This window comes from Mobula birostris, chromosome 15, assembly GCF_030028105.1.
Source record: "Mobula birostris isolate sMobBir1 chromosome 15, sMobBir1.hap1, whole genome shotgun sequence".
Classification (NCBI taxonomy): Eukaryota; Metazoa; Chordata; class Chondrichthyes; order Myliobatiformes; family Myliobatidae; genus Mobula; species Mobula birostris.
In genome coordinates, this window is record NC_092384.1 from 30,294,238 (window position 1) to 30,318,495 (window position 24,258).

Sequence of the window (24,258 nt, forward strand, 5' to 3'; positions counted from 1 at the left end):
GCTATATTTATTATACAGCATTATATACAGCCTTTAATGACAGAATGTTAGCAATTATTCAAGCGGTTTCAAATTCTGTTTCAAGCAGTTAATTCAACCACATTTGCTATGTTAACCATGACTGTTTTTAAAGCCGCAACATCATTCTACTGGAGCGGCTGAGAAGCTCTAAGATAATTACACTTACTGGAAGTCATTTGAATGGTGTCAAATAAAACAACCCAAATGAAATCTTGCAAATTTTTTAATTCTTATTTGAAAAGCTACGAAAATCTCATTTGAAAAAGAAGGTTCTTTTGAAAATATGACTCACTTTCTGGTGTCTGTGAATAAAAAAATAAATCTGTTAGGCACACACTTTATGCCTCTTTAAATACAAAATTAACTTTCCCCTGTCAAACTAGCCATTTTAGTTCTGATAACATTAACTTTCAAGAAGTTCAGCTAAAAATATCAATAAAACCAGGTTGATGGATCTAAAATAAGGTTGGACTCATAATTGCTACTCTCTTCAAACTACTGATTTGCTGGAAAATAATGTGGCAGTGTATTATGTTAGCTACTGTTACCTTTACCATGTCCACAACCTACAATCTACTTAAAAACACAGCAAGTAGACAAATATATCAAAAATCTAGTGCGGAGAAATAAGACTTAATGCACTACTTCAAAGTTAAATGGTTGGAGCCCCAGTTATTGAGAAATTTTAATTTGTAATATACACAAGATTGTTGAAGAAAATAAATTCAGTGCATGTTACTACATCTCTCAAGTTTGAGTGAATAAAAATACAGACTGATTTGTCTGTAAGTTTATATTTATAGAAAGACATAGCCCATTCACACTTATCTTACACTAATCGTATTTTCTATTCTCCCCAAATTCAAAGCTCAAGAGTTCAAAATTCAAAGTAAATCTATTATCGTATATGTCATCATATACTACCCAGAGATTCACTTTCTTGCAGGCATTTAGAGCATGAACTCTGTCATGGATGGTTCCAAGCCCCAGCTGTGAAAGGAGGGCTGGGCATGGGGCAAAAACCCAGTGCTACAGAAATGCTGTTAGAAGTTCCAAAGTCCTCGTGCGTGGGAGAGGAAGGATCTTCGAGGGTGGATTACACCTGGGGACAACTTGACAACTTGTCCTGGGGACAACTGACACAGGACAGAGGGCTCTGGTGAGCTGCTGTCAGTGGTCTATGCCCCAATAGGGGTGATGGGCTTAAGAAGAAAATGAATTCACTGTAGAATAAAGTCAAAGTCAAGGTACATTTATTATCAAAGTATGTATGCATAATAGAACCCTGAGGTTCTTCCTCCTGCAGGAAGCTGCAAAACAAAGAAACACCAAGGAACTTGTTCAAAGAAAAGATCAAACACCCAACGTGCTAAAAAAAAAAAGAACAAATCACGCAAACAGCAATAAACGAGTGAATAACACACAGAATATTAAACATCACACGACAGAGTTCTTGAAACAGTCTAGGAGAGTTCAGTTTAGTTCAGTTCAGTTCAAATTAGTGCTGTGTTATTCTTTGACTGCTAGCTGCAGTGTCTGTCTGTATTGAAGTGTCCCAATCAAAATTGTACAAAATAGCAATGAGAAAAACGAGTAACTAAAACCAGAAAACACATGCAACATGACCTGCAGAGATCTCTAAAAAAGAGTCCAATCCACAAAGTGCAGCTATCAAAACTTGCTCAAGACCCAAGAGTCCTGCACCTTAATCCAACAGCAGTGAGTAAGAGAGAGGAGGTGAGTGGTCAAACGTAGGCAGGCGATGCTGAAGCTGAACATTGCTTAACAGTTTAATCTGCCAGAATTGCAGCCGATCATGGGTTCGCACTTCGTCATTAGGCCGCAACTTCCATTCTCAACCAAGCCAAACTCCCTTGGAGACAGTAAAAGTGCTAGATGGCTCAGTTGGCCCAAAAACACAACATAAAAATATAAATTACAGGCTCCACTCGTGCTCGGATTAGTAGTAGAAGTATATTTAAAAAAAGGTGAAGAAGAAGAAGTGGGTTCCTGAATTATCTGCGTCCTGCCGTTAGTTGCATTGGTCACTGGCATCATCAGACAAGGAAATACAGTAGAATCAATGAAGTACCACACACAAAGACTTACAAACAACCAATGTGCAAAAGACAAGCTGCAAATACAAATAATAACAGTAATAAAATTACAACCGATCCATTATTACAGATAGAACAATCCATAATAACCGCCCAAATATAATATTACAGGATAAACAAACAGAACAACTTACTTAATAGATAAAGCCAATCCAAACACAGAAATCAATAGGTGAAAGATACTAAAAATATGCTGAACTAAAAGAGGAAATTGAAAGACAATGGAACTTGAACAGGGTATATACATTGTCCCAATAGTAATATCTACAACTAATATCATTCCAAAGTCACTACACAATTGTAATATTTATAGAACAATATTTATGTAAACCTTCTGAAAGCCACTACACTAAACAACACTAGAATGGTTCGAAAGTTCCTAGCAATTGAGAAATGAGTGTGCTTGGCTACGCCTGCACCTCAGGTTTTACCAGTTTGAGCTGAGAAAAAAATAAAAATAAAATAATAATAAATAAATAGTAAGTAAATAATACTGAGAACGTAGTTGTGGAGTCCCTGAAAGTGATTGAGGAAATCAGTTCAGATTTTGAGGTAAGTGGTTTTTCCGTGCTGGTTCGGGAGCCTGATGGTTGAAGGGTGATAATGGCTCCTGAACCTGCAGCTCCCCACTGCTTCTAAGCTCATCTATGTACTAAGGGTAGCTTACAGTGGCCAATCTCTCACTTCTTTGAGATGTGGGAGGAAACTGTACCACCCTAGGAGAAACCCAACTGATCTCAGGTTCTGCAAACTCCACCCAGATGGCACCTGCATCCGGGATTAAACCTAAGTCACTGGAGCTTTACGTCAGGATCTGGTTCTCCTAGCCGCACCAGAGTGCTGCCTCTTTGTGTAATGGTAAATATCCTCTGAATCACTAAGCTAAGTTGAATTCAACTGAGTTAAGCATCTGTACTTATTCAGTCCTTTCTTCCACTGAAAATTGAGCCATCCTTATGCAGCACGTCATGGTGAAATGCAATGATTTATATTCTTCCAGTAGTATGTTTAAAAACTGTCAGTACTAAAATTATACTCTAAGGCAATTTGGACCACATATAAACATTATGAATACTTTGATAAATGCAAATATATCTTTAAACTTTATGAGACATGCGAGCTTTTTATTTCCGATAATGGGCACCAGAGTAGCGTAACCGACAGCACGATGCTATTGCAGCTTTCAGCATTACGGAGTTCGGGGATCAATTCTGGAGTCATTCTGTAAGCAGTCTCTGCCCACTCTCCCCGTGGGATGTGGAGGTTTTCTCTGGGTAGTCCGGATTTCCCCCCACAGTCAAAAGAAGTATCGGGAAGGTTAATTTGTCATTGCAAATTGTCCCGTAATTAGGTCAAGGTTTATAGGGGGTTGCTGGGGTGGCAAGGTTCAAAGGTCTGGAGGGGCTCTCTCCACACCGTATTGCTAACTAACTAAATAAATAAACAAACTGCTGAGTATACAGTGATTCATTTTCATCTATACGACAAAGAATAAGCTAATGAGTGCTTAGTTATTTACTGCTTTTTAAAAATGCATTAATTACCCACAATATATTTTAACTTTGAATAATTTACAAATTATTTATCCATTGGAAAGAAACTTCTGGTACATCTCTTGATTAAGTTATACTTATTATTTTCTACATAGTTTTCAGATATGCAAAGATAATATTTATATTTGAAATTGGATTGCAGGGGCACGGAATATCACTACATTTCTATTGCATGACCTTTATGATTAGGCTTAAATTCAAATATTTCAAAGTTCACTTTCTTTAAATGTCACACAGTGCTTGAGGGCCTTGACAATAATCCTTTCGGGTGACTCAAACTAAGGAATCTTTTTTTCCTAGTTACGAAACAGAGGACAAAGTGCCAGATCACATTATCAGGAAACATTAATTAAAACAAAATGTTGTAATGGAGCATCATCTTCCAAGCACAGGGTCACCTATTGTCATTTTTAACTGACCCACAGACTCAAATGATCCTGTTACCCACTCAAGTTTAAGAACTGGAATATTTGTGAGGTTACGAAAGTACAAATCATACTGGTACATGATAACACTGGTCTAGATTTCTGACATGACATTCTAAACTTTGTTCTTTTTATTTATTTTGGCAAGAACTATTTGAATATGTAACAATTAATAGGATTTACTGTTTTGACAATATGGAGACATCAAGTATCAAAATGACCATAACTTATTTGAAAGCATCAGTACAATGATAAAATATGGATGGCAACAGCATATTGAGAACATCCATGATTATCATTAACTTTATTGATATGTACTGGGATTATTGACAAACCATTTTCACTTTGGTTTCATCATGCAACAATTTTTAAAAAACATTGCTTTAATTTCATATGGTGCAAGTTATTATGTTACAAAATCACATGAGGTCATATTAAGAAGAAAAAACTCGTGTATAAAGAACACATTTTTGTTTAGCAGTAACCATGAAAGTTCAGCAAATCTAAAGTTTGGTTTCTAGGTTCAATATTTTCATTGGTTTTACTTTTGGTCTTTATTTATTATCAGATTCTTCCAATATGAAAATTATATGAAATTCTACAGGCTTCAGTTACATATATTTTCTTGGTGCTCACCAATTACCAATATTGACGAGATGATCTTATGATGAGAATTGAAGGGTTTGCAAACTCGTAAGAGCTAATAATAATTACAATGTTAGGCACTAGAAATGTTTCCTTCTCTGCTCTACGTTCACGCAGAAAATTACACCAAAAATAAGCTGCTAACTAGAAAGAAGGAGATCAATATGCATGGCTTGTTAGATGGTCTTATCTTGCAGTATGGTATGGTTTTATGTCCCCCCAGTACTGAAATATAATTGTATTCTTGATTATTTGAAGATGGGAAATTATGTCTAACATTAATACTCTCTCACCAGATGAGGTGTAATATTTCTACTTTCTGAAGTCACTAAAATGAATTCATACTCTCCTAAATAATATGGTTAGATCCAGGTCATTATTAATGGCATGGATTTAATTAGAATTAAGGTTTATTCAGTAGGTATTATTGCCAGGCATTCATATTGCATTACTAGAATGCAAACAGCACTGCTTCCCATGGTCATAAGTGCCATCACAATAGTCTGAGATGCACAGTGTTTATGGTGGGACCATGACTCATTTCCACTTCTTCCTTTGCTGGCTGGGGGCAATAATAGAATCCTATCTCTCTGGTGTTGTCGCCAATGCTAGGAGAGAAAACTAGCAACTTATCTAAATAGGATAGAATATTTTAATGCTGCTTAACACTGGGATTTAAAGTGATCCATTTGGGAATTGAAAATTCCTTACCATGATTACCAGTGAAAATGACTATTTTCTGGAGTTGAATGGAGTAAAATGGAATTTACTGTCCTGTGCAAAATAAATATGCTGCCAAAAATATTTGTTGGTATATCACATATGTATATGGTTTTATGGAAATTTATGAACTGGCTTTACAGCCAGTTAACTTAAAATTGCATTTTATTAAATTTGGTTCAAACCCCATCAGTTAAAGTGATGAAAGTGGGCAGCCATTAAGTACAGATACAAAGTGATAAAAAGGCTTCACATTGCTCACTATCAGATCCGTGCTGCGTGTATCATGTCCACGTTAAATTGATATTGTGCTCTGCTGAGTTAATTTGCTACATAAGAATTTACCACAAGCCTTTCAACAATGTATTCAAATAACTTGAAATGAAATATTGAAGAGGACCTTACCGTAAAACCACGACACACCAATGGCTTCTATTAATACCCCGAAAAGGATTGCTGTTCCAGCTGCAAATTGGTCCAATAATGTGAGCACATAAATTCCACCCTACAAGAAGCAGTAAAAGGCAATCAATATTTTTACTACTTCAGTTTTCGTTGCTGGTCCTTGAAAACATTAAAATATTCACAAGATTGAATGTGATAGTTAATCTGACAATATCCAGGATTATGAAACAAGATTAAGATCATGAGCATTTTAAGCCATAAAGAAGTAAATATCCCTCGGTAATTTGTATCGTTAAAGATGGGCAGACACTGGAGTTTGAGTAAAATTTATACTTTGAACTGAAAACATTTATATTTTGTTTTCTGATAGATTAATACTGGATCTAATTAGGTTTGTTCTCGAGTCTACAAACGTTGCATTTTCCATGATCTGTGTTGATTCAAGTGAGAATTACTGAACTGAATGAGTCCATGAAACCAAAGAAAAAGAGAGTCAAGAAGAGTGACACAGTGGTGCCAAAGACATGGGTTCAAACCATCTGTGTGGAGTTTGCATGCTTTCCCTGTGACTGCATGGATTTCCTCCAGGTGCTCTGGTTTCCTCCCATGTCCAAAATAAATACAGGTTGGTAGGTTAGTTGTCTGCTGTAAATTGGCTCTAGTACGTAGGTGAGTGTTAGAGTTCTGGTTCCATGTTCCCTCAATGACTCCAAAAGCTCTTGGTCACATGAAATTTACTGTGGAGTTAGAATACTCTTAATATTCAATTATCTTGCCTCAAGGACAAACAAGAGAAAATCTACAGATGCTGGAAATCTGAGCAACACACACAAAATACTGGAGGAACTCAGCAGGCCAAGCAGCATCTATGGAAAAGAGTACAGTTGACTTTTAGGCCAAACCCTTTGGAAAGACCTACACACAAGATGCTGGAGGAACTCAGCAGGCCAGACAGCATCTAGGAGAAAAGTACAGTCGACATTTCGGCCTGACTGGACTCTTTTCCTAGATGCTGCTTGGCCTGCTGAGTTCCTCCAGCATTTTGTGTGTGTTGTCTCAAAGAATTAGGTGCAACAATATTAACAATCCCAGAGCTGTGTCAAAATACACATCAAGGAAGGATTCCTAATTAATTCATAATTAGTAACAAGATATAGGCTCTAATTATAAGGACAATAGCACATCTGAAACTCTAACGATAAAAAACAATGTCCACCAGGAGGCCACCCAGGTTTCTTTTGTTTTTAATTATAAGCTGCATCAGTTCATAGGACACAATTGATCATCAAACTTATAGCATGGAGGATGCTAAGATGTCATTATACTCACTTAGTCTTGCTACAGATGCAGGCAACAAAAATTGAAAGTACCTTTGAATACCACTCAACGTCAATGTAGGCTCCTGAGTTGAATGGAACACAGTTGGAGAGAAGAGAATTGTAAAAATATTCCAGTTGCAAGATCGGACCCCAATATGCTTACTTACTGTTGCCCAACTTTACCGCTAGAAGTTCTTTGTCATTCATGTCTCCAGTGTTGGAGAGGCAAGCCAGATTAGTAAAATGTTTACATTAGGTCCCAACAATGCTGGAGGCAGAATGAAGAGGCTGCAGAAAGCCAGTGCGTTCATGAATACGCTCATGAGCCGGAAGAACCACATATACTCCATTAGCCCCTCAAGAACACTAGTATTTGTAGCTAATACCAGTGATTCTGAGTCACTCAAATTAGTTTCTCCTCCATTTCAACACAGATCTTTTCCCTCCTTTCCTTATCCATCAACAGCTGATTGAACTGTCTGCCTACAACCACCATCTCTAACTTTTTTCCCTCTCCACTATATAGGTACCACCCACAAATCTCAAGCAAACTACTCCCACATTTGTCTACCTTTCCCTTCCTTCTAACCCCTGAACTTACTCTGCCCATGAACACCACTCACCCTCCCCCCACCCACCACCACACCAGCAGTGCCTGGATCCAAACACAACTGTCTCACTATCCTTGATCAAGCTCCCTGCAAATATCAACACCTCACGTGAACTCGCAAGCATCCTGCACCTCTTCAAACCTTCATCCTATGAACCTGGCCAAAACCCAACTCTCAACTCTGGATATGCCCTACCCCTAAATGGAAGTAACACACATAAAATGCTGGAGGAACACAGCAAGACAAGACTAATGAAGGATCTCAGCTTGAAATCTTTTATTCCTTTTCACAGGTGCTGTCTGACCTGCTGAGTTCCTCCAGTATTTTCTGTGTATTACTCTGGATTTCCAGCATCTGCAGAATCTCGTTTGTTTGTGCCCAAATTGGCAGTGCTAAGCTCTACATTTTCTCTTTGTCCAGACCATTATCTCTCACCTTCCTTCTGCACAGAACCTAAGGCCTGAGCCACCTACTTGGATGTGAAGAACCTGTTGTGGAGTCACAGAATCAGGGAGATATAGGCGCAGAAATGGGTGCTCTGGTCCACCATTTTATCTTTTAAAATGTTATTGTTTAACATCCTTATTCTCCATCACCCACACATATAGTCAATGCTAACCATTAAGCACCCACTTGCACTCAAACCCTACCCTAATCACCTCCCCAGATTCTGTCACTCACTTGGGCAAATTACAGTGACCAATTTACCCACCTACCCACACCTCTTCGGGATGTAGGGGGAGAAAAAAGAGCACCCGAGGAAACCCATGTAATCACAGAGAGAATATGCAAGCAGACAGGATTGACCCCGGCTCTCTCATCTTCTGCTGCCTATGTTTTGTAACATGGGTACATAGACCTGGCTTTGGAACTCAGAATGCACTCAGCGTCAACCTTTGTTTTGAAGCAGCTTTCATTAATGTGAATAATATATTTCGAAGTAAACTGAAAACTTTCTTCAGTTTTTGATTTCTGGGGTTAACAATACCATTTCAAAGCAACTGAGAAACTTGCGTTTGTCAGAAATCATGTTGTCGCAGTTCAGGAGTATTTGACCCAGAGTAAACCTGTAGAGATGGATTGTGTTCCTACGATGCTAAAGCCCTTATTTTGATTCCTGACTGAAGGCCAATACTTCTAATTATTTAGTTGCACACCCATTCTTTGAATTAGCCATGGGTCTATAATTACAAACAGAAACAAGGAAGAAATTTAGCTGGTGATATAAATTAAAGCAGAAGTTATTCATTAAAATATTATTGTTTAACATCCTAATTCTCCATCACCCATACATCTAACCCTGCCACACTATCAAACTTAAACAAGTTGGCTTTATTTAGTATTTGTGGATTCAGTCTTCCAGTGGCATAGAGTCCTTTCTTACTGCTACTGGGTTATTGGTGCAAAGACTTGTCCGTGCCAAGGATTCATGCTGAAAGTTAGCACGTGAGCAGAAATGTGCAGGCGTAGTCTGTTTGGCTTGTTCACATCAATACGGAGAATCATTATAAACCTCAAGAAACAATGGGAAGGTACCACTTGGGGTACCGCCCAAACTTCAGTAAAGATACCAATACGTGCGTAACTAATATTCCATTGACCCATGTTCAAATTGCATGAATATTAATTGGCACCTGCCGGCCATTGCCTCAGTACTGTCTTGGTCTTGTCACATGGTCTGAGGAGCTGTGAATGGAAATGAACATTGTCCCACCAGCAGTTGAACATCCCCACTTCTGACTGCATGACAGAAGGAAGGTTGGTGAGAAATTTGCCGAAGATGGTTGGATCCAGGACACTACCTTAAGGAAATCCTGAGGGTGAGATGATTGACCCTCAATGGCTACAATCCCCTTTCTTTGAGTTAAATATGGCTCCAGCCCCCAGATGCCTTTCCCCTTTACGTTCACTGATTTCTGTTTCACTGGCATTCTTTGGTGTCACACTCTTCCCAATGCTGCCAACATGCTGAGGGCAGACACTAATACCTCGCCTTTGGTATTCTGCTCTGTGACCTAGGTTTGGATAATGGCTGCACTGAGGCCTGGTCCTCGGAAAAATCTCAAATTTGGCATAGGTGAGAAAGTCACAGGAGAGTAAGCGCCATTTGATAGCAATCTCGACAACATCTTCCATTTTACTTTGCTGATGCTTGACCATTTCATTGTTCCCTGCCAGTCACAACAAGACGTAGCAAGCCTGCAGAGTTTTGATCTGATACATTGCTTTTGGGGGCACCCAAGCCGTGACTGCAATGGACATCTCCAGCTTCCATTTTAACTCTCCTTTTCTCTCTCACACTGACCTATCTTTCCTCAGCATTTACCAGTGCCACAGTGAGGCCAATACAAACTGTAAGAATAATACATCATATTCTGCTTGGGTAGTTTATACCCAATGGTATGTACATTGAAGTTTGCAAATTTAGGTACCTACTTCCTCCACTGTTTTCTTCCCACCCACACTCACTAGTTTCCTCTTCCCTTTGTTCACTTCTCCCATTCCTCTCATTCTCACCCCCTATATCTGATTCTGTCTGCTAATCATTCTACACTTTGCTCCCCCACCAAATCTGGTTCCACTCATAACCTGCTCTCCCAAGGTGAACTGAAAGAAACAATGTCTCACTCATCCCAGGCAGCATCAAGCCAAACAGGTCCCGTAGCTGCAGTTTTTATTTGAAGGGAATCAATGGAATCGAAGTAGAAGCCATTTGATGTGAAAGCCAGATCATCTGGATGAAGGAAGGTGGTCATGGAGGAAGACTGGTTGGGAGAAGCAAAGGGAACTCAAGCTGCCCTGGCAAGGGATGGAGAAACGGAAGGAGTCAATATCTATGGTGACAAAGAAACAATTTGAGGCAGAAAATTAGAAAGCAATGGAGGGAGCAGAAGTACCGCAAAGGTTGTTGGGAAGGGTTGAAGAAAAAAGATGCTGCTAAGGTCAGGTGAACTTAATTTCATGAAACATGTACAAACTTAAATAGCTTGTCTACCAGGACAGTTTTGACTGTAGATCCCAGAGTGGACAAAGACATGTAATGTCCTTGTTTGGGAGTCTATGAGGCTGAAAAGCATGAAGAGAAGATCTTCCAAGGAGATAGGGTCGATGACAGTCTGGAAAATGATGGCTTGTTGTTCAAAGGTAGAGCTACGGTCAAATACTCCACCTCTACTACGCAGTGTACAGTTAAGTGATGTACAAATTGAATTAGCTTATTTCAGTCAAATGTCATGGTTGAAGATTGGCTAAAATGTAAAACTAATTGTTGTCTAGTGATCCATTATGCCTTTTAGCTGTCAGCTTCAGGTAAAAATAAAATGAAGTCAAACACCTCATAAACTAGTACAACCGGAATGTATCCAGTGGTCAAATTTCAAATTGCTGCCAATGTTAAAACAGACTGTAGAAATGTAGAAATCAATGGAAATGTGTTGGAAAAAGTAGGTAGATTTTTAAGGGGCTGCTAATCCAAATGTGAATTTTACATTCAGATGATGCACTATAAACCTTCATTAATCTGTCTTTATGTTTATTTCCAGTCATACTCAGACTTACATTGGTGATGCAAAAAAGTGCAACCAGGAAAGTTCCACCCGCGGTGACAAGCGTGAAAAGCTTCCGATGCTTCTTCAAAACCTTGAAGTCATCTGTAATTCCGGTAACAACTGCCTCCATACCACCCATCTGAAAATAAGAAACTATGAGTGACTATTTTCAAACTGCAATGGCTAAGGTCTCTCTCATTAATGATAAAGCTTTATATTAAATATAGAGCATTGCAGAAATTATATATTTAAAGGTAACTAAAAAGGAGAATATAAGTTTGCATTTTATTCTATCCACATTAATACTAAGTGTGCTTTTAAATCCTATGGGGATAGTTTATGCAGATTGTGTGGTATCCTGGAAGGTGACATTGCAAACTGCTGCTAGAATTTGGTTTTCTTATTAAGATCATACTCATATTCCACATTAGTGTTTCCAGTATACTGTACATAAAACTACCTTTCCAATCCATATGCTCCCTGTGAGAGATGGAGGCAAGACTGCGCTTGCTGTTCGTCACAAGCTACCCTGATGAAGTGGGCTTCTGCTTGAATTTCATTCCTTTGAGGAATGATGTTCTGAAGTGACAGAAATTCCAGAATACATTGACTTGAATGGAAGAATTGACAATTTTCCAAGTTAGGATGGTTTCAATCTTCAAGGCCAATGTGCAGTTAATTGTATTCCATGACATTTTGGCTTTTGGCCACTTTGGCAGTGGTACTGCAGGGAGGGAGAGTAACAGCAATGCTTAAAGCAGATCATACACAGTACATCTGTTATAGATGATATGCTCGAGTAACATAAGTTTTTTTCCTGACTGCAGGATTGCCTCTACAGTTTCCCATCCTGGAGTTCACTGACCCCTCAGTTAATGATAGGGCTCCACGGCATAGAAAAGGTTGGGAACCCCTGCTATACAGGCTTTCTGTTACAAATGCAGAATTCACCATAGTATGTTTTTATTGTATTTGCATTGAGAATTGGACTGAAGGAATAGAATTCTTTGCCAACTTTGTGAATTCTGTGTTGGTTTCTATACAGAATTCTTGTTTTACAGCCTTGCCTGAGGCTGAGTGAAAACACATAAAAATCCAAAATAAAATACAAACTCATCTCCTTCTACCCTAGGCCACGAACTTATTAATTGCCCGTGATGAGTTATTAACTTCAAAACTTTCTGCATAATCACTCAAAGAGTTGAACTGCATGTGCATGTAACGAGAGCTGTATAACTCATCCCCTACTACTGTAGGCCACGAACTTATCAATCACCCTCGCTGCGGACACTTTCTGGAGGTCCAGGATCTGTATGCTTCACGACCGCTGGACTAAGTGTGTAAATGTAGGAGTGATAGGTAAATAGATAGATATACTTTATTGATCCCGAGGGAAGATGGGTTTCGTTACAGCCGCACCCACCAAAAATAGAGCATAAATATAGCAATACAAAAACCACAAACAATCAAACAAGAAAATGCAAACTATGCCAGATGGAAAATAAGTCCAGGACCAGCCTATTGGCTCAGGGTGTCTGACCCTCCACGGAAGGAGCTGCAAGTTCGATGGCCACAGGCAGGAACGACCTCCCGTGCCGCCCAGTGTTGTATCTCGGTGGAATATGGTTGAAGTCCAACAGCAAAAAGTTCAATATCTGGTCTACAGACATGTTCCTCAATTGTAATATGACCCGGATTGCACCATCTGTTGTTAACCAGAACAGTAAGCACCCAACTCCTTTACGCTTACCGCTCTCAGTGCACTTCCGGTCAGCCTGAACGGTCTGGAAGCCGTCCATGGAGAAGTTTTGATCGGGTATGTCCTCGTGCAGCGCCGTTCCAGTAAAACACATAACACTGCTCTCCTGAAATGTCCTCTGACTCCTGGCTAGCGCCGTGAACTCGTCCATTTTATTACCCACCGAACTCCTCTTCTCCATAAGTCTCTGTTGTCTCAACCCGGTCCTCTTTCCTCGACCGTGTGATCCCCCTCTGCATCCTCTGTGTGTTTTCCTCCAGATTTCAGCAGGGGTGTCCGCCGCTCTGCTCGCTAAACCGGCCGGCATAAGCTCAATCAGCTGGTCCCTGGACTATGGACTATGTTGAAAAATAAATGTGCTAGGTTTTCTAAAATTGATTCCTTCCACCTTAGACCATGAACTTATCAATCACTTCTCGTATAGGTACTGGAAATCTTCCAAAGGATCTTCAACCTGAATTATTAACTCTTTTTGCTCCTTCCACAGATATTGTCTGAGCTGTTCACTGTTTCTAGCATTTACTGTTTTTATGCAGATTAAAGCTCTTTCTGGTTGGATACAGCAGGTTTCATTCAAGCCCGACCAAAAAGCATACTTTGCAACACCACAGTAAATGTGCATGAGCCTCTGGGTGCCGGTCCATACATGGTTAGGTGTTGTGAGACCGGGGGGGGGGGGGGGCGCGGTGGGGCGGGTGCGGAGTAGAAAAACTGGTCATCTTCTGTGGCCTGCAAAGAGACCACGGTGAACCATATTTCAAGCACACCTGCACTTTAAAAAAAATTGATTTGCTACATTTTTCTCCTTGATAACTAATATAATGCTTCTCTCCAAATGCATTTGTTAAATATTTGGATGAAATGCCATATGACTGCGTAAAGTAATATATGTGCCAGATTTCAAGAGATTTCAATGAATTTTTGATAAATTGCTTTTTTTGAATTGTTGCATCAAATGTATTTTAAAGCATTCTGGGGGCAATATAAGAGATCTGATATAGTAGTTATGATGCTAATCAGCCACCTAGTTGCACCATAGGCTGAAGTAAGCACTTCAACAGTTCGACTCTTCAAATGACAAACACCCAGTGTCTGCCGTGTTTAGAGATTTTTCTCAGCTATCCTCCAGAATGGAAGGCACTGAAAAGCCTATGGAACCTGTCTGCATAGAGAACCTGTTGAGGAGAACGGTCTTGTAAAACCAGACTCAGAAGAAAAATAGACAAAGGAGTCAAGCTGTTTAAATCAAACAGTTAAAAGAGGCAGCGTTGCATAATTAAATCACGATTATATGATTGTAAGTTGTATTATAGGGAAGAAACAAATCTAATCAGAGCTCTTTCTCCATACATAGTGGCTAATATCTCATATTCTGCCAGTGGTAGTTGGTGTAAGAACTGAAATCTCTTGCATTTACATGGGGTTATTGACCATGTGATAAAAGGTAAGTGGCTTACTTATTTCACTTTAACATGTGTATTTGCTCCAATTTTAAGGTGTTTTAATTAGTGTTATTTTAGTTTACTTGAACAGCTTTAAAAATGTATCTATCAGTGGCAAGCAGTCAAAGGTCATCTGAGCAACTCCTCAGGAGCCAGCACCCATTAGTTCAGTTGATGGTTCCTCGCTGGGCCGCTATTCAGCAGTGAGGATTGGCTCTCTATATCTGAATCAGGTTAGCGCTGACAGGCAGGTGGGCACTGTGGGACTGCTGGCTCAATCAGCTGGCAGGATTCAGGCCCAGTCAGTCCATGGAAGGGATCAAGTAATACCAATGAAATAAAGTGGGTATTTATCCTGGACTTGTATTTATAAGAAGGGCAAGGGAAAACACTAGGTTTCCAAACACAGCTGTCTTCCAAATACACTTAGAATGTACTGGAAATTATATACAAATGATCAATGCATGTACTTCTCCCTGAGCTGTGGTTAAACTATAAACAAAGTCCATGTTAACATTAATGAGTCCCTGCTGAAAGGATGAGATTTGGTGACTGTGAATAGACAAAAGTAATGTCTGCCTGTTCTGCATTTCCAAATATTTTCGCCCATCACTTTCCTTTTGTCACCCAGCCTGCCATGTCTAGGATGCAGCTGGATTTCCAACTACAGTGAACCTTGACTCGCACTGAAACACTGGGTGGGAGCTGCAAGTAAAGGATACAACTTGTTACAAACTCGTGCATTGAAACTCACACAGCTTAAACCTCATTCCGCACCTTTGCTTTATTGCCAAAGAATGTCAGGAGCAGGAGCAGCTATATCAATACTTTAATCTGCTAATTACAGGTTACAGTGCATATTTTTAAATTGAAAGCATATGTGTTTATTTTCATTTTATTCATTACTGGATCAAGATTTGGTTGGCAAGACAAAATCTTAACCTTCACCCTTGCTGTCCAAGTTGGTGGGGAGAAACCTTCTCTTGAATCACTGCAGTCATTGTGTTGTTTCACGAGACTTTCAGGGTTTTCATCACAAACAGATGAAAAATAAATACTGTTCCTCTTGCCAGATCATTTTTTCTTTTAACCAAAAAACCATAATTATACTCTCTGAAAACTGATACATTGATTGAGAATGTCCAACATTAGAAGATTCTCTTTGCATCACCACAAACCCAGAATGCTAATCCCCAGAGGCTTAAGGAAGTATTAGCCCTTCTTCTAATCTTGCAGAGCCTAACTTTTGAAAAATAAAATTAATAACTGCAGTAGGGAAAGTGGGTCTGAATTACTGAACCAATGATCCCATATTAGACCTTCATCTTCAATCTGAAAATAACAATGGAAAATGTTGAAAATATTCAGCAGACCAGGCAGTCTCTGAGGTAGGAGAAACACAGTCAACGTTGCAGGTGGATGCCTTGGGGAAAGATCACCATGCTAGACACCTGACTCTGTTTCTCTCTACAGATACAGCCAAACTTGTTGAGTATTTCTTACATTTTCTTTTTCTTTTTTATTTTGTATTCCCTTTTGTTTTTTTGCTTTTCAGTCCAGCTTTGAGCCACTGAGAACACATCAGCTACTGTTGTATCCCAAACACTAACCACCAACAAACTGTAAATGACTCGTATACGGAGACCGAAGTAGCTTGTAAAACCTCCACTCATAAAAATGAGAGCTGCCTCTTTAAGCACGTCGAATGCCAACTGCTGAAAGAAATAAAACTAGGGAAGCTTTGCGTCAAATTTCAGACTAAACTTCCACTTGCGTTTCCATGACCACTTAGGTTCAGGAATCAGTCTGAAAGAACTTCTATATTTTAATATCGAACAATAAATTAATTTTGTATTTTGGGTCTGTACTGCCCACTATATTTATATTTTCAGAGCTTTTAGAATCAATGTGACACACTGTTAATATACTGGGTAATACTCTGAGTTTAGTATTGAATTACGTGGCTGGAGCATTGAAGGGGCTGGCTGATGGATATTTGAGCCACACTGGGTGATCAGAATAATTTCATTCCTGTCATGGAGATATATCAGCCAGTTAACCAGCTAAGTGCTAAAAGACTTAAGTTTAAAAAGTGCTCCAGCAGAACTTACAAGGATAGTTGTTAGACTAGTAGTTCCTCACAGTATAGGTCACCTGCAGACTGATGATCTCTCACTTTATTTTGCAAGGGGATTTTATATCATACGAGGTAAAGTGTCTAGTAGTGTCGCTGAATTGGATCCAGTTCCCACTCAGGATTTAAATTGTTCATAAAACACAAGCTCAAGTTACTTAGAATTTAGCCGGTGTTTCTTCAGTGAGTTTTATGGAACCGTTTCAAATTCAGGTCAGTACTACCATGCAATAATTGATGTTCTGTGGTAGAAGAAGCATGAAACGAAAAATGAGACATCGGGGATGGTGATCTGGAGTAAAAGATGAAATGCCAGAGGAACTCAGCAGGTCAGACAGCATCTATGGAGGGATGAAACTCATAAACAAGAGATCCTGCAGATGCTGGAAATACAGGGCTACACACGCAAAATGCTGGAGGAACTCAGCAGAACGGGCAGCATCTATGGAGAGGAATAAACAGTTGATGTTTCATGCCAAAACTCATTATCAGGACCAGAAAGAAAGGGGCAAGAAGCTAGAATGAATAGTTGTTGGGAGGTAATGGAGTACAAGCTGGCAAATGATAGGTGAACACAAGTGACGGGGCAGGTAGGTAGTAGAGGAAAATGGACAATCAAAGTTTTGGGTTAATACCCCTCAAATAGATGAAGATTAAATGCCTTGTAATCTGGATATCAGGAAACCACTGCTAAAACTGAAGTACATTATTGCACTTTTCAGATTCAATTCAGGAATGTTACAAAGAACGTTGCTACATTGGACATATTGCTCTTATGATCCAAACAATAATAGTTCAGCTTTTCCATCTATAAACATTCATGTTATCTTTAGGTCTTTATTATTACTGAAGGAGCTGTACCTGACCTGAGTAAGAAAAAAAGCACCGTCTATATGGTCTGTTTATGTGCTGTATATTTTCTGTATTTCTATGAACCATGAAAATTCATTATGATGTACAATAGGCAAAATTACAAGTCACTTACTGAACTGTCAATCCCCAATGTCAATAACATTATGAAGAACATTATTGCCCAAAATGTTGAACCTGGGAGTGTCGATATCGCTTCAGGATAGATAACAAACACCAAACCTGGACCTGAGAATAAAATAGCACACAGTGAGTTTATTGTTGAAATTGACCTCTACAAATAACAAACATCAAACAAATTTAAAACAGATGGAACATAAGTTTTCCATGCTGGTCCCTAAGCTCTGCAGAATCTGTACTTCAAAAGTACAGCCAATACGTGGGATTGCAGATGGTGCTGCTACCAGGCTGACTTTTAAATGAGTTTAGGCATTATTTTAATGGAAGTCCTGAACAACATTCTGCATTTAAAAACCTCGAAATCCTGTCTTCTACCCGTGTTTTCTTCAAGGTGGTTCATAGTTTCAGTTGCTTTTTATCAGTCTCAAAACAAGCATCAACAGCTGGAACTTGATTCGTCACCTATCCACAGTCTACCCTGGTCCAGTTCAATATTAGACCTACTAGCTGGTAGCAACCTAGCCAAAGGTGAAAATCCTGGCAAGTTTAATCACATTTGCCTCTCATGGAGTTCCATACTTTTTTTGAAACTTCATTATCAAACTTAAGTGCTAATTCTCCTTGTATTTCCTGCTGTCTGACTTGCTGAATACTTTCAACATTTGTACATTTTATTCATGCCCCTCCTTCATTGGCCGTGCCTTCTCCAGAGAGAATTCCAGACCAAGGTGTTCATTAAAATTAATTTCAGATTAAATTGTAAATTATCCATTTCCTTTGGCTTAATATCCATTTATTTACTTAACCCCATCTTCAATCTGGTCATTTTCCATAATTCCTTACAACAAAGTAGGCATCTATTTCAGCCCATCAAATCCATGCTATCTCAAAGAGTAATTCCATTTCCCTATAATCTACTATCCCCTCATTTCTATCCTTTCCTCCCAGATTCTATGCCTCACCTACACAGCAGGGTGATTTACATTGGCCTATAAATTGGCAAGTCTTTGGCATATGGGAGGACATTAGAGCTCCCAGGGGACACCCATGTAGTTACAAGGAGACCATGCAAACTCCACATGCAGTACCAGAGGCTGTGATTAAATTTGGATCACAGGAGCAGAGAGGCAGCAACTCTATGGACTGTTCCACTGTGCTGTTCCTAATAATTTACTATCACAAGTTGCAAAGGTAGCAACTATCACAGAGTAACATCAAACGTGTTGAGTATCTTTGCAATATTTTTGTTTCTAAAATGTTGTTAATGGTTCAGCCAAAGTTTCCAGTTGGATGTAAAGTTGATTAGAAGAAGTGTTACTGTCTAATGACAGTTAGCCACTTCGCCTTTTATAACTACCTAAAGGAAGGTCTTTGGCCGAGCAGTTGAACAATATTAAGTAGACAATGTGAGCACATATTCAACAAGTAAAGAGGCAGGGCTGTAATCATTTTCACTTAAGTATTTGCACTGGATTTTCAGATGAAAAATTTTAGCTGTCACCATCAACTACTCTAATTGATCTTAATTGTATTAACAGGATGTTGTGATTAAACAGTGAGAAGGCATTAAAATCCAACAGAGGGTGGCTCATTTTATGCCCCTACAGGCTAATCTGCCACTTTTAATTAATTGATCGCTCTCATTTACACGGTAAACTAATTATCAAGGGCTGGGTTGGATTCTGGAGATTGCTGAATGACATTTATTGTGAAGACAAACTTTTTATAGGAAATTGATGATGAAATTAAAATGATAAACATTCAATCAAACTGGACTATTCATTCAACAACAAAAGAATCTGAAAGTCTTCAGAATCAAGTTTGTTAACACTAATGTGTGAGATTTGTTGTTTTGCAGCAGCAGTACAGAGAAATACATAAAATATATTATGAATTATAATAAGAAATATATAAAAAAAGATAAATAAGTAGTGTGAAAGGAGATCAAAAGCAATAAGATAGTATTCTGGTTTCATTGTCCATTCAGAAAGCTGATGGCAAAGGAGAAGAAGCTGTTCCCAAACATTGAATGTGTGTCTTTAGGCTCTTGTACCTCCTCCCTAATGGTAATAATGAGAAGAGGGCATCTCCTGGGTGGTGAAGATCCTTAATGATAGATCCACCTTTAGGAGGCACCATCCATCTGCAATGACTGAGTGAAGTTTGGTGAAGAGTAGTATCACACCAGAAAGAAACATGAGCTGCAGCACAATGTTTTAGAATTATTGTCCTTATCCCTGGACAGCTTTCCCATTAGGAACCTCGAGTTCAAGAAAGAATTTACTTTAGAATTCTTCTCAAGTGGCATCTCTTCCACTGCTGCCTTTGCTTAATTGCTGAAATAAATGTTGTGTAAATATAATAAAGAAAAAGATTTATATTTATGTGACATCTTTCACATCCCTTTCTCAAAAATGTTTTATAGTCAATTAAGTTCTTCTGAAATGCAATCACCAGTATAAAGTGGGAAACAATTAAGACAATATTTATCTTAAGTACTGCACTCTTTTACATTTTCCAAAGAAATTATTTGAATTGTATTTATTATTGTCACATGTACAGTGAAAGGCTTGACTTGCATACTTTTCAATTGGTCATTTTTAACACTGTACCTGACTGAAATGAAACATTGGCCAAAATGTGGTGAGGATCACAACATTCACTGTATATTATTAACTTTTTGTCTTGTATTATGTCGTAAATAACATTGGTTATAGAAGTTATTATTTGGATGAGCATACAATAGATTCTAAACTTTTTTACCATTTAAAGAAAACATCCATATTCTGAGTTATATTCATAGAATCATAGAGAAATACAGCACCAATGTAGGCACTTCAGCTCAGTAAGTCCATGATAATAAAATGTTCACCCTTTAGTCCCAATTTCCTGTGTTCGGCCTATATTCCTCTAAGTACTGCCCCTCTACAGAACTATCTAAGAGCTTCTTAAAGTAAACTATTATACCATCCTCAACCACTCCCCTCTGGCAGCTCATTCCATTTACTCCTCTTCTTCTGTGTGCTGCATCAGATCTAGAATAACAATTATTTCATTCTCCTTTAAACTTGTGTACAAAAAATGACATTAAATAACCTTGACTTTATAGAGTTACCCCTCATGTCCCCTTTTATTCCTTCACTTCTCACCATAAATTTATGCCCCTGGTTCTGGACTCCCCTACCCTAGGAAAAGGATTTTACAAGTTTCTACATGTCTTTAGGCATTTTATGTACTGATTTTGTTTTGACAATCACAAATACAATTGAAAATGTATTTTTAAACATTTTAAATATACATTGCTTACCATCTGTGGCTACCTCTGAAATATCAACTCCATGCTTGAATGCCATGTAGCCCAACACAGAGAAGATTGCAAATCCCGAGAAGAAGCTCGTCACGCAATTGATGGAGCTAGTAAAAATGGCGTCTCTGGGCCACACACAAAACAAAAACACAATTGGATGTGAAAATTCCATGAAGATGATGCTAGAAAATATTCAAATATTTCATAATTAAGCATAAACTTTGGAGTTTGTCTCCAAATGAGACTGAATGATCTACTGTTCCAGCATTTGATCCACTCTCATTAAGAAGGACGTACTAGTAACAAGGTGGCAGAATTACCTGGTGCCACATCAAAATAGTATTAAAAAGACCTTTCTACTGGGATTCCTTGTTTCAGGGTTTTCCGTTATGTCCTTGATCCATATTTAGAATACTAACCTGCAAAGCGCTAAACTACTCACCTGTAGAGATAACACAACTCCTCAATGGTTCAAAGGTTACACGTTTCTCTAAACATATGTACATATACAATATACACTTGCACATAATAAAAGCAGTTATAGAATAGGGGCTGGATCCACCTCACCTAAAGATAACAGTTCCAAGTCCAAATGCACGTCATCATCAGCTTCTAATACAGAACATGGAACAAAAACAACAGTACAACAGGAATGGGCCCTTCTGCCACCATATTTGTGCCAAATATGATTTCAGTCTAAAATAATCTCACCTGCCTGTATATGCCTGTATCCCTCTATGCACTGTCCATCGCGTGTCTGACTAAATGCCTCTTATCATTGCTTCCACCACCTTCCCTGGTGGTGAATTTGATTCTCAGTGAATTTGAGAATTTGATTCTCTATGTAATCAAAAACTTGATTCACTTTATACATTCCCCCTCTCACTTTAATCCTAACCCTCTTGTATTTGACATTTCCAAACTGGGAACAAAACTTTGACTATCTATGCACTTCTTTTATCTGACTTAAACAGGAAGTGTAGCGTAATGGTTAGTGTACTACTCTTACTGTGCCAGTTCCACTGCTGCTTGTATCTTCTCCCCATGACTCCTTGTGTTTCCTCCATTTGCTCCGATTCTGTCCGACATTCCAAAGACATACGGGTTAGTAGGTTAATTGGTCACATGGATGTATTTGGGGTGGCGTGTGCTCATTTGGTCAGAAGAGCCTGTTACCATGCTGAACCTCTAAGTAAATAAACAGTGGCACTATCTACAATGCTAATTTTGTGCCTTAACCAATCTGAAAACTTATTCTTGGCCATGTGCAAAGTCATGAGTCATCACAAGGCAATCTTCGAAAGATTGTTGTGAATTCCATAACGTGACACATCAAATACTGTGACATGCACTTCTGCCATGAAACACTGCTATACAAGGTCCATAAGCTGAAGATTTCTATGAAACATCAAATGAAAATTGCAGCTGCTTTAAATCTGAAATAATCTGGTAATACTCAACAGGTCAGGCAGCATCTGGAAAGAGAATAAATATTTAAGTTATTGGGTCAATAATCTTCCATTAAAAGCCTTCTCACAAAGAATTATTGATCTGCAATTTCAACTTCTTATGAATATTGCCTAAACTGTTGATTATTTCCAGCAATTTCTTTTTGCTATATCTGCAGCATCTTTAATACTTATTTTATACAGGGAAAATGCATAAGAGAACCAACAGTATACACAAGGTATATTTGTATACACTTTCTCTGATAATTTTTCCTTTCATATTGCTGTGCCATTCTTACTATAATACATGGTAACAGGGTAGTTCAATCAGACATTCTATCCAACTCAAAATTCACGTTTGTCAGATTTGACAATGGGAGAAAAAGATCTATTTTTACTTCCAGCACCTTTTGCTCCTGTGGATATAATTGCCATTGGGCTTTCTGATGCTCAAAAGCAATGCTGTCCTTTTACATTATCTCCTGCTGCAGCAGAACTGCACAAGGTCCTGAGGGTCAACATGCATTTCCACCACTGTGGCAGTGGATGGCAGCACTGCAATGTATAAGCTCAGAGCAGCAGCGACAACCCAAGTTATGCTTGAATCTTTGAAATATTATTTTATAGATTAAAACAAATATAAATATTAATAATGACTCCAGTCTTCTTGTTGAAGTGTAATTTAGCCTAGCAACTCACTAATTCCATGTGTTATTTTGATGTTTTAAGTAGAAACCCTAACTGGAGATTCAATGGATATATTCGGTAGATGTAGATGCACTGATACCTACATTGATATCTGTATTTTCCATTTTCTACTAAACATTTGCATACATTTTCCTCATTCAGTTCATCTTTGTCATGCACAACCTTGCATCCTTGGCCAATAACTCTGGCTGTCACTACATTACTACATTCCAAGGAAAGGATTTACAATGGTCATCCGAACAATCTTCCAATACCTAAAACTAAATAGAGGCAAGTCCAGAGCATTAAGCTGTTAATACCAAATTCAGTCTCCCCTCCAAATCCAGTACAACATAACATGAAGGAGGGTTGAGAGAAAGCTAAGTAGTTATGCAGCCTTGGAAATATTGGTTGATTGGCTGAATATATATTCAAAGTGAATGTATTTCAGAGTTCAATGTAAATTTTTTACCAAAGTACGTGTATGTCACTACCTACTACCTTGAGTTTCATTTCTTGCAGGCAATGTGTACCTAGTGAAGAACCAATAATGGATTCAGGTCGGCCAGCACAACTACTCTAACATGCCCTCCTTTCTTGTGATGAGAAAAACAGTTCACAAAATACGTACATCATGCTAATCTTGCATGTGGGAAAAAAATTAGACACTTTACTGAACAAGGAGTAACCACTACTTTCTTTATATTCATTTCCTACACTATTCTCGAACAATTCTACCTATACCCCTCGCTGGGTTCCAATTATTTTAATCATTTATAATCCTTCCTGAGAAACACTTTGCATTGACCCCCTCCCCACCCTGTACAATGCCACAGGGCATCAACTCATTATGAATAAAGGCTACATATGGGGCACCATTAACGTGCTGCAAAGATGTGGCAGTGAGCACATAAATCTTGTTTTTTTAAATGGTGACTAATTAATAACTACACTTTGATTCATCGCACTAATTCCTTCAGAAGATAGTATTTAATGGTTCAGATTCCAGTGTGCTGGAGAAAGGGTGTGGGTTCCTTTGATCATCTTTGTTTATGAAAATTCTGTGGAATCTTCAATTACTCAGCAGATGGTTTTGAGAAACAGCCAAATGGAGCTCCACAGTGCCC

The 24,258-nt window shown here is 38.6% G+C and overlaps 1 protein-coding gene across 2 annotated transcripts in view; it reads right to left on the reverse strand.

The window, feature by feature from the left end:
- Positions 1–24,258, reverse strand: part of slc6a2 (solute carrier family 6 member 2) — a 142,195-nt gene that overhangs the window by 26,444 nt on the left and 91,493 nt on the right. For both annotated transcript variants that reach the window (XM_072279545.1, XM_072279544.1), the window contains exons 8-11: positions 20,997–21,121; positions 17,685–17,797; positions 11,375–11,503; positions 5,887–5,986 (exon numbers count right to left, since the gene is read on the reverse strand). In XM_072279545.1, the coding sequence (XP_072135646.1) occupies positions 5,887–5,986; positions 11,375–11,503; positions 17,685–17,797; positions 20,997–21,121 (467 nt within the window). The remainder of the gene's footprint in view (positions 1–5,886; positions 5,987–11,374; positions 11,504–17,684; positions 17,798–20,996; positions 21,122–24,258) is intronic.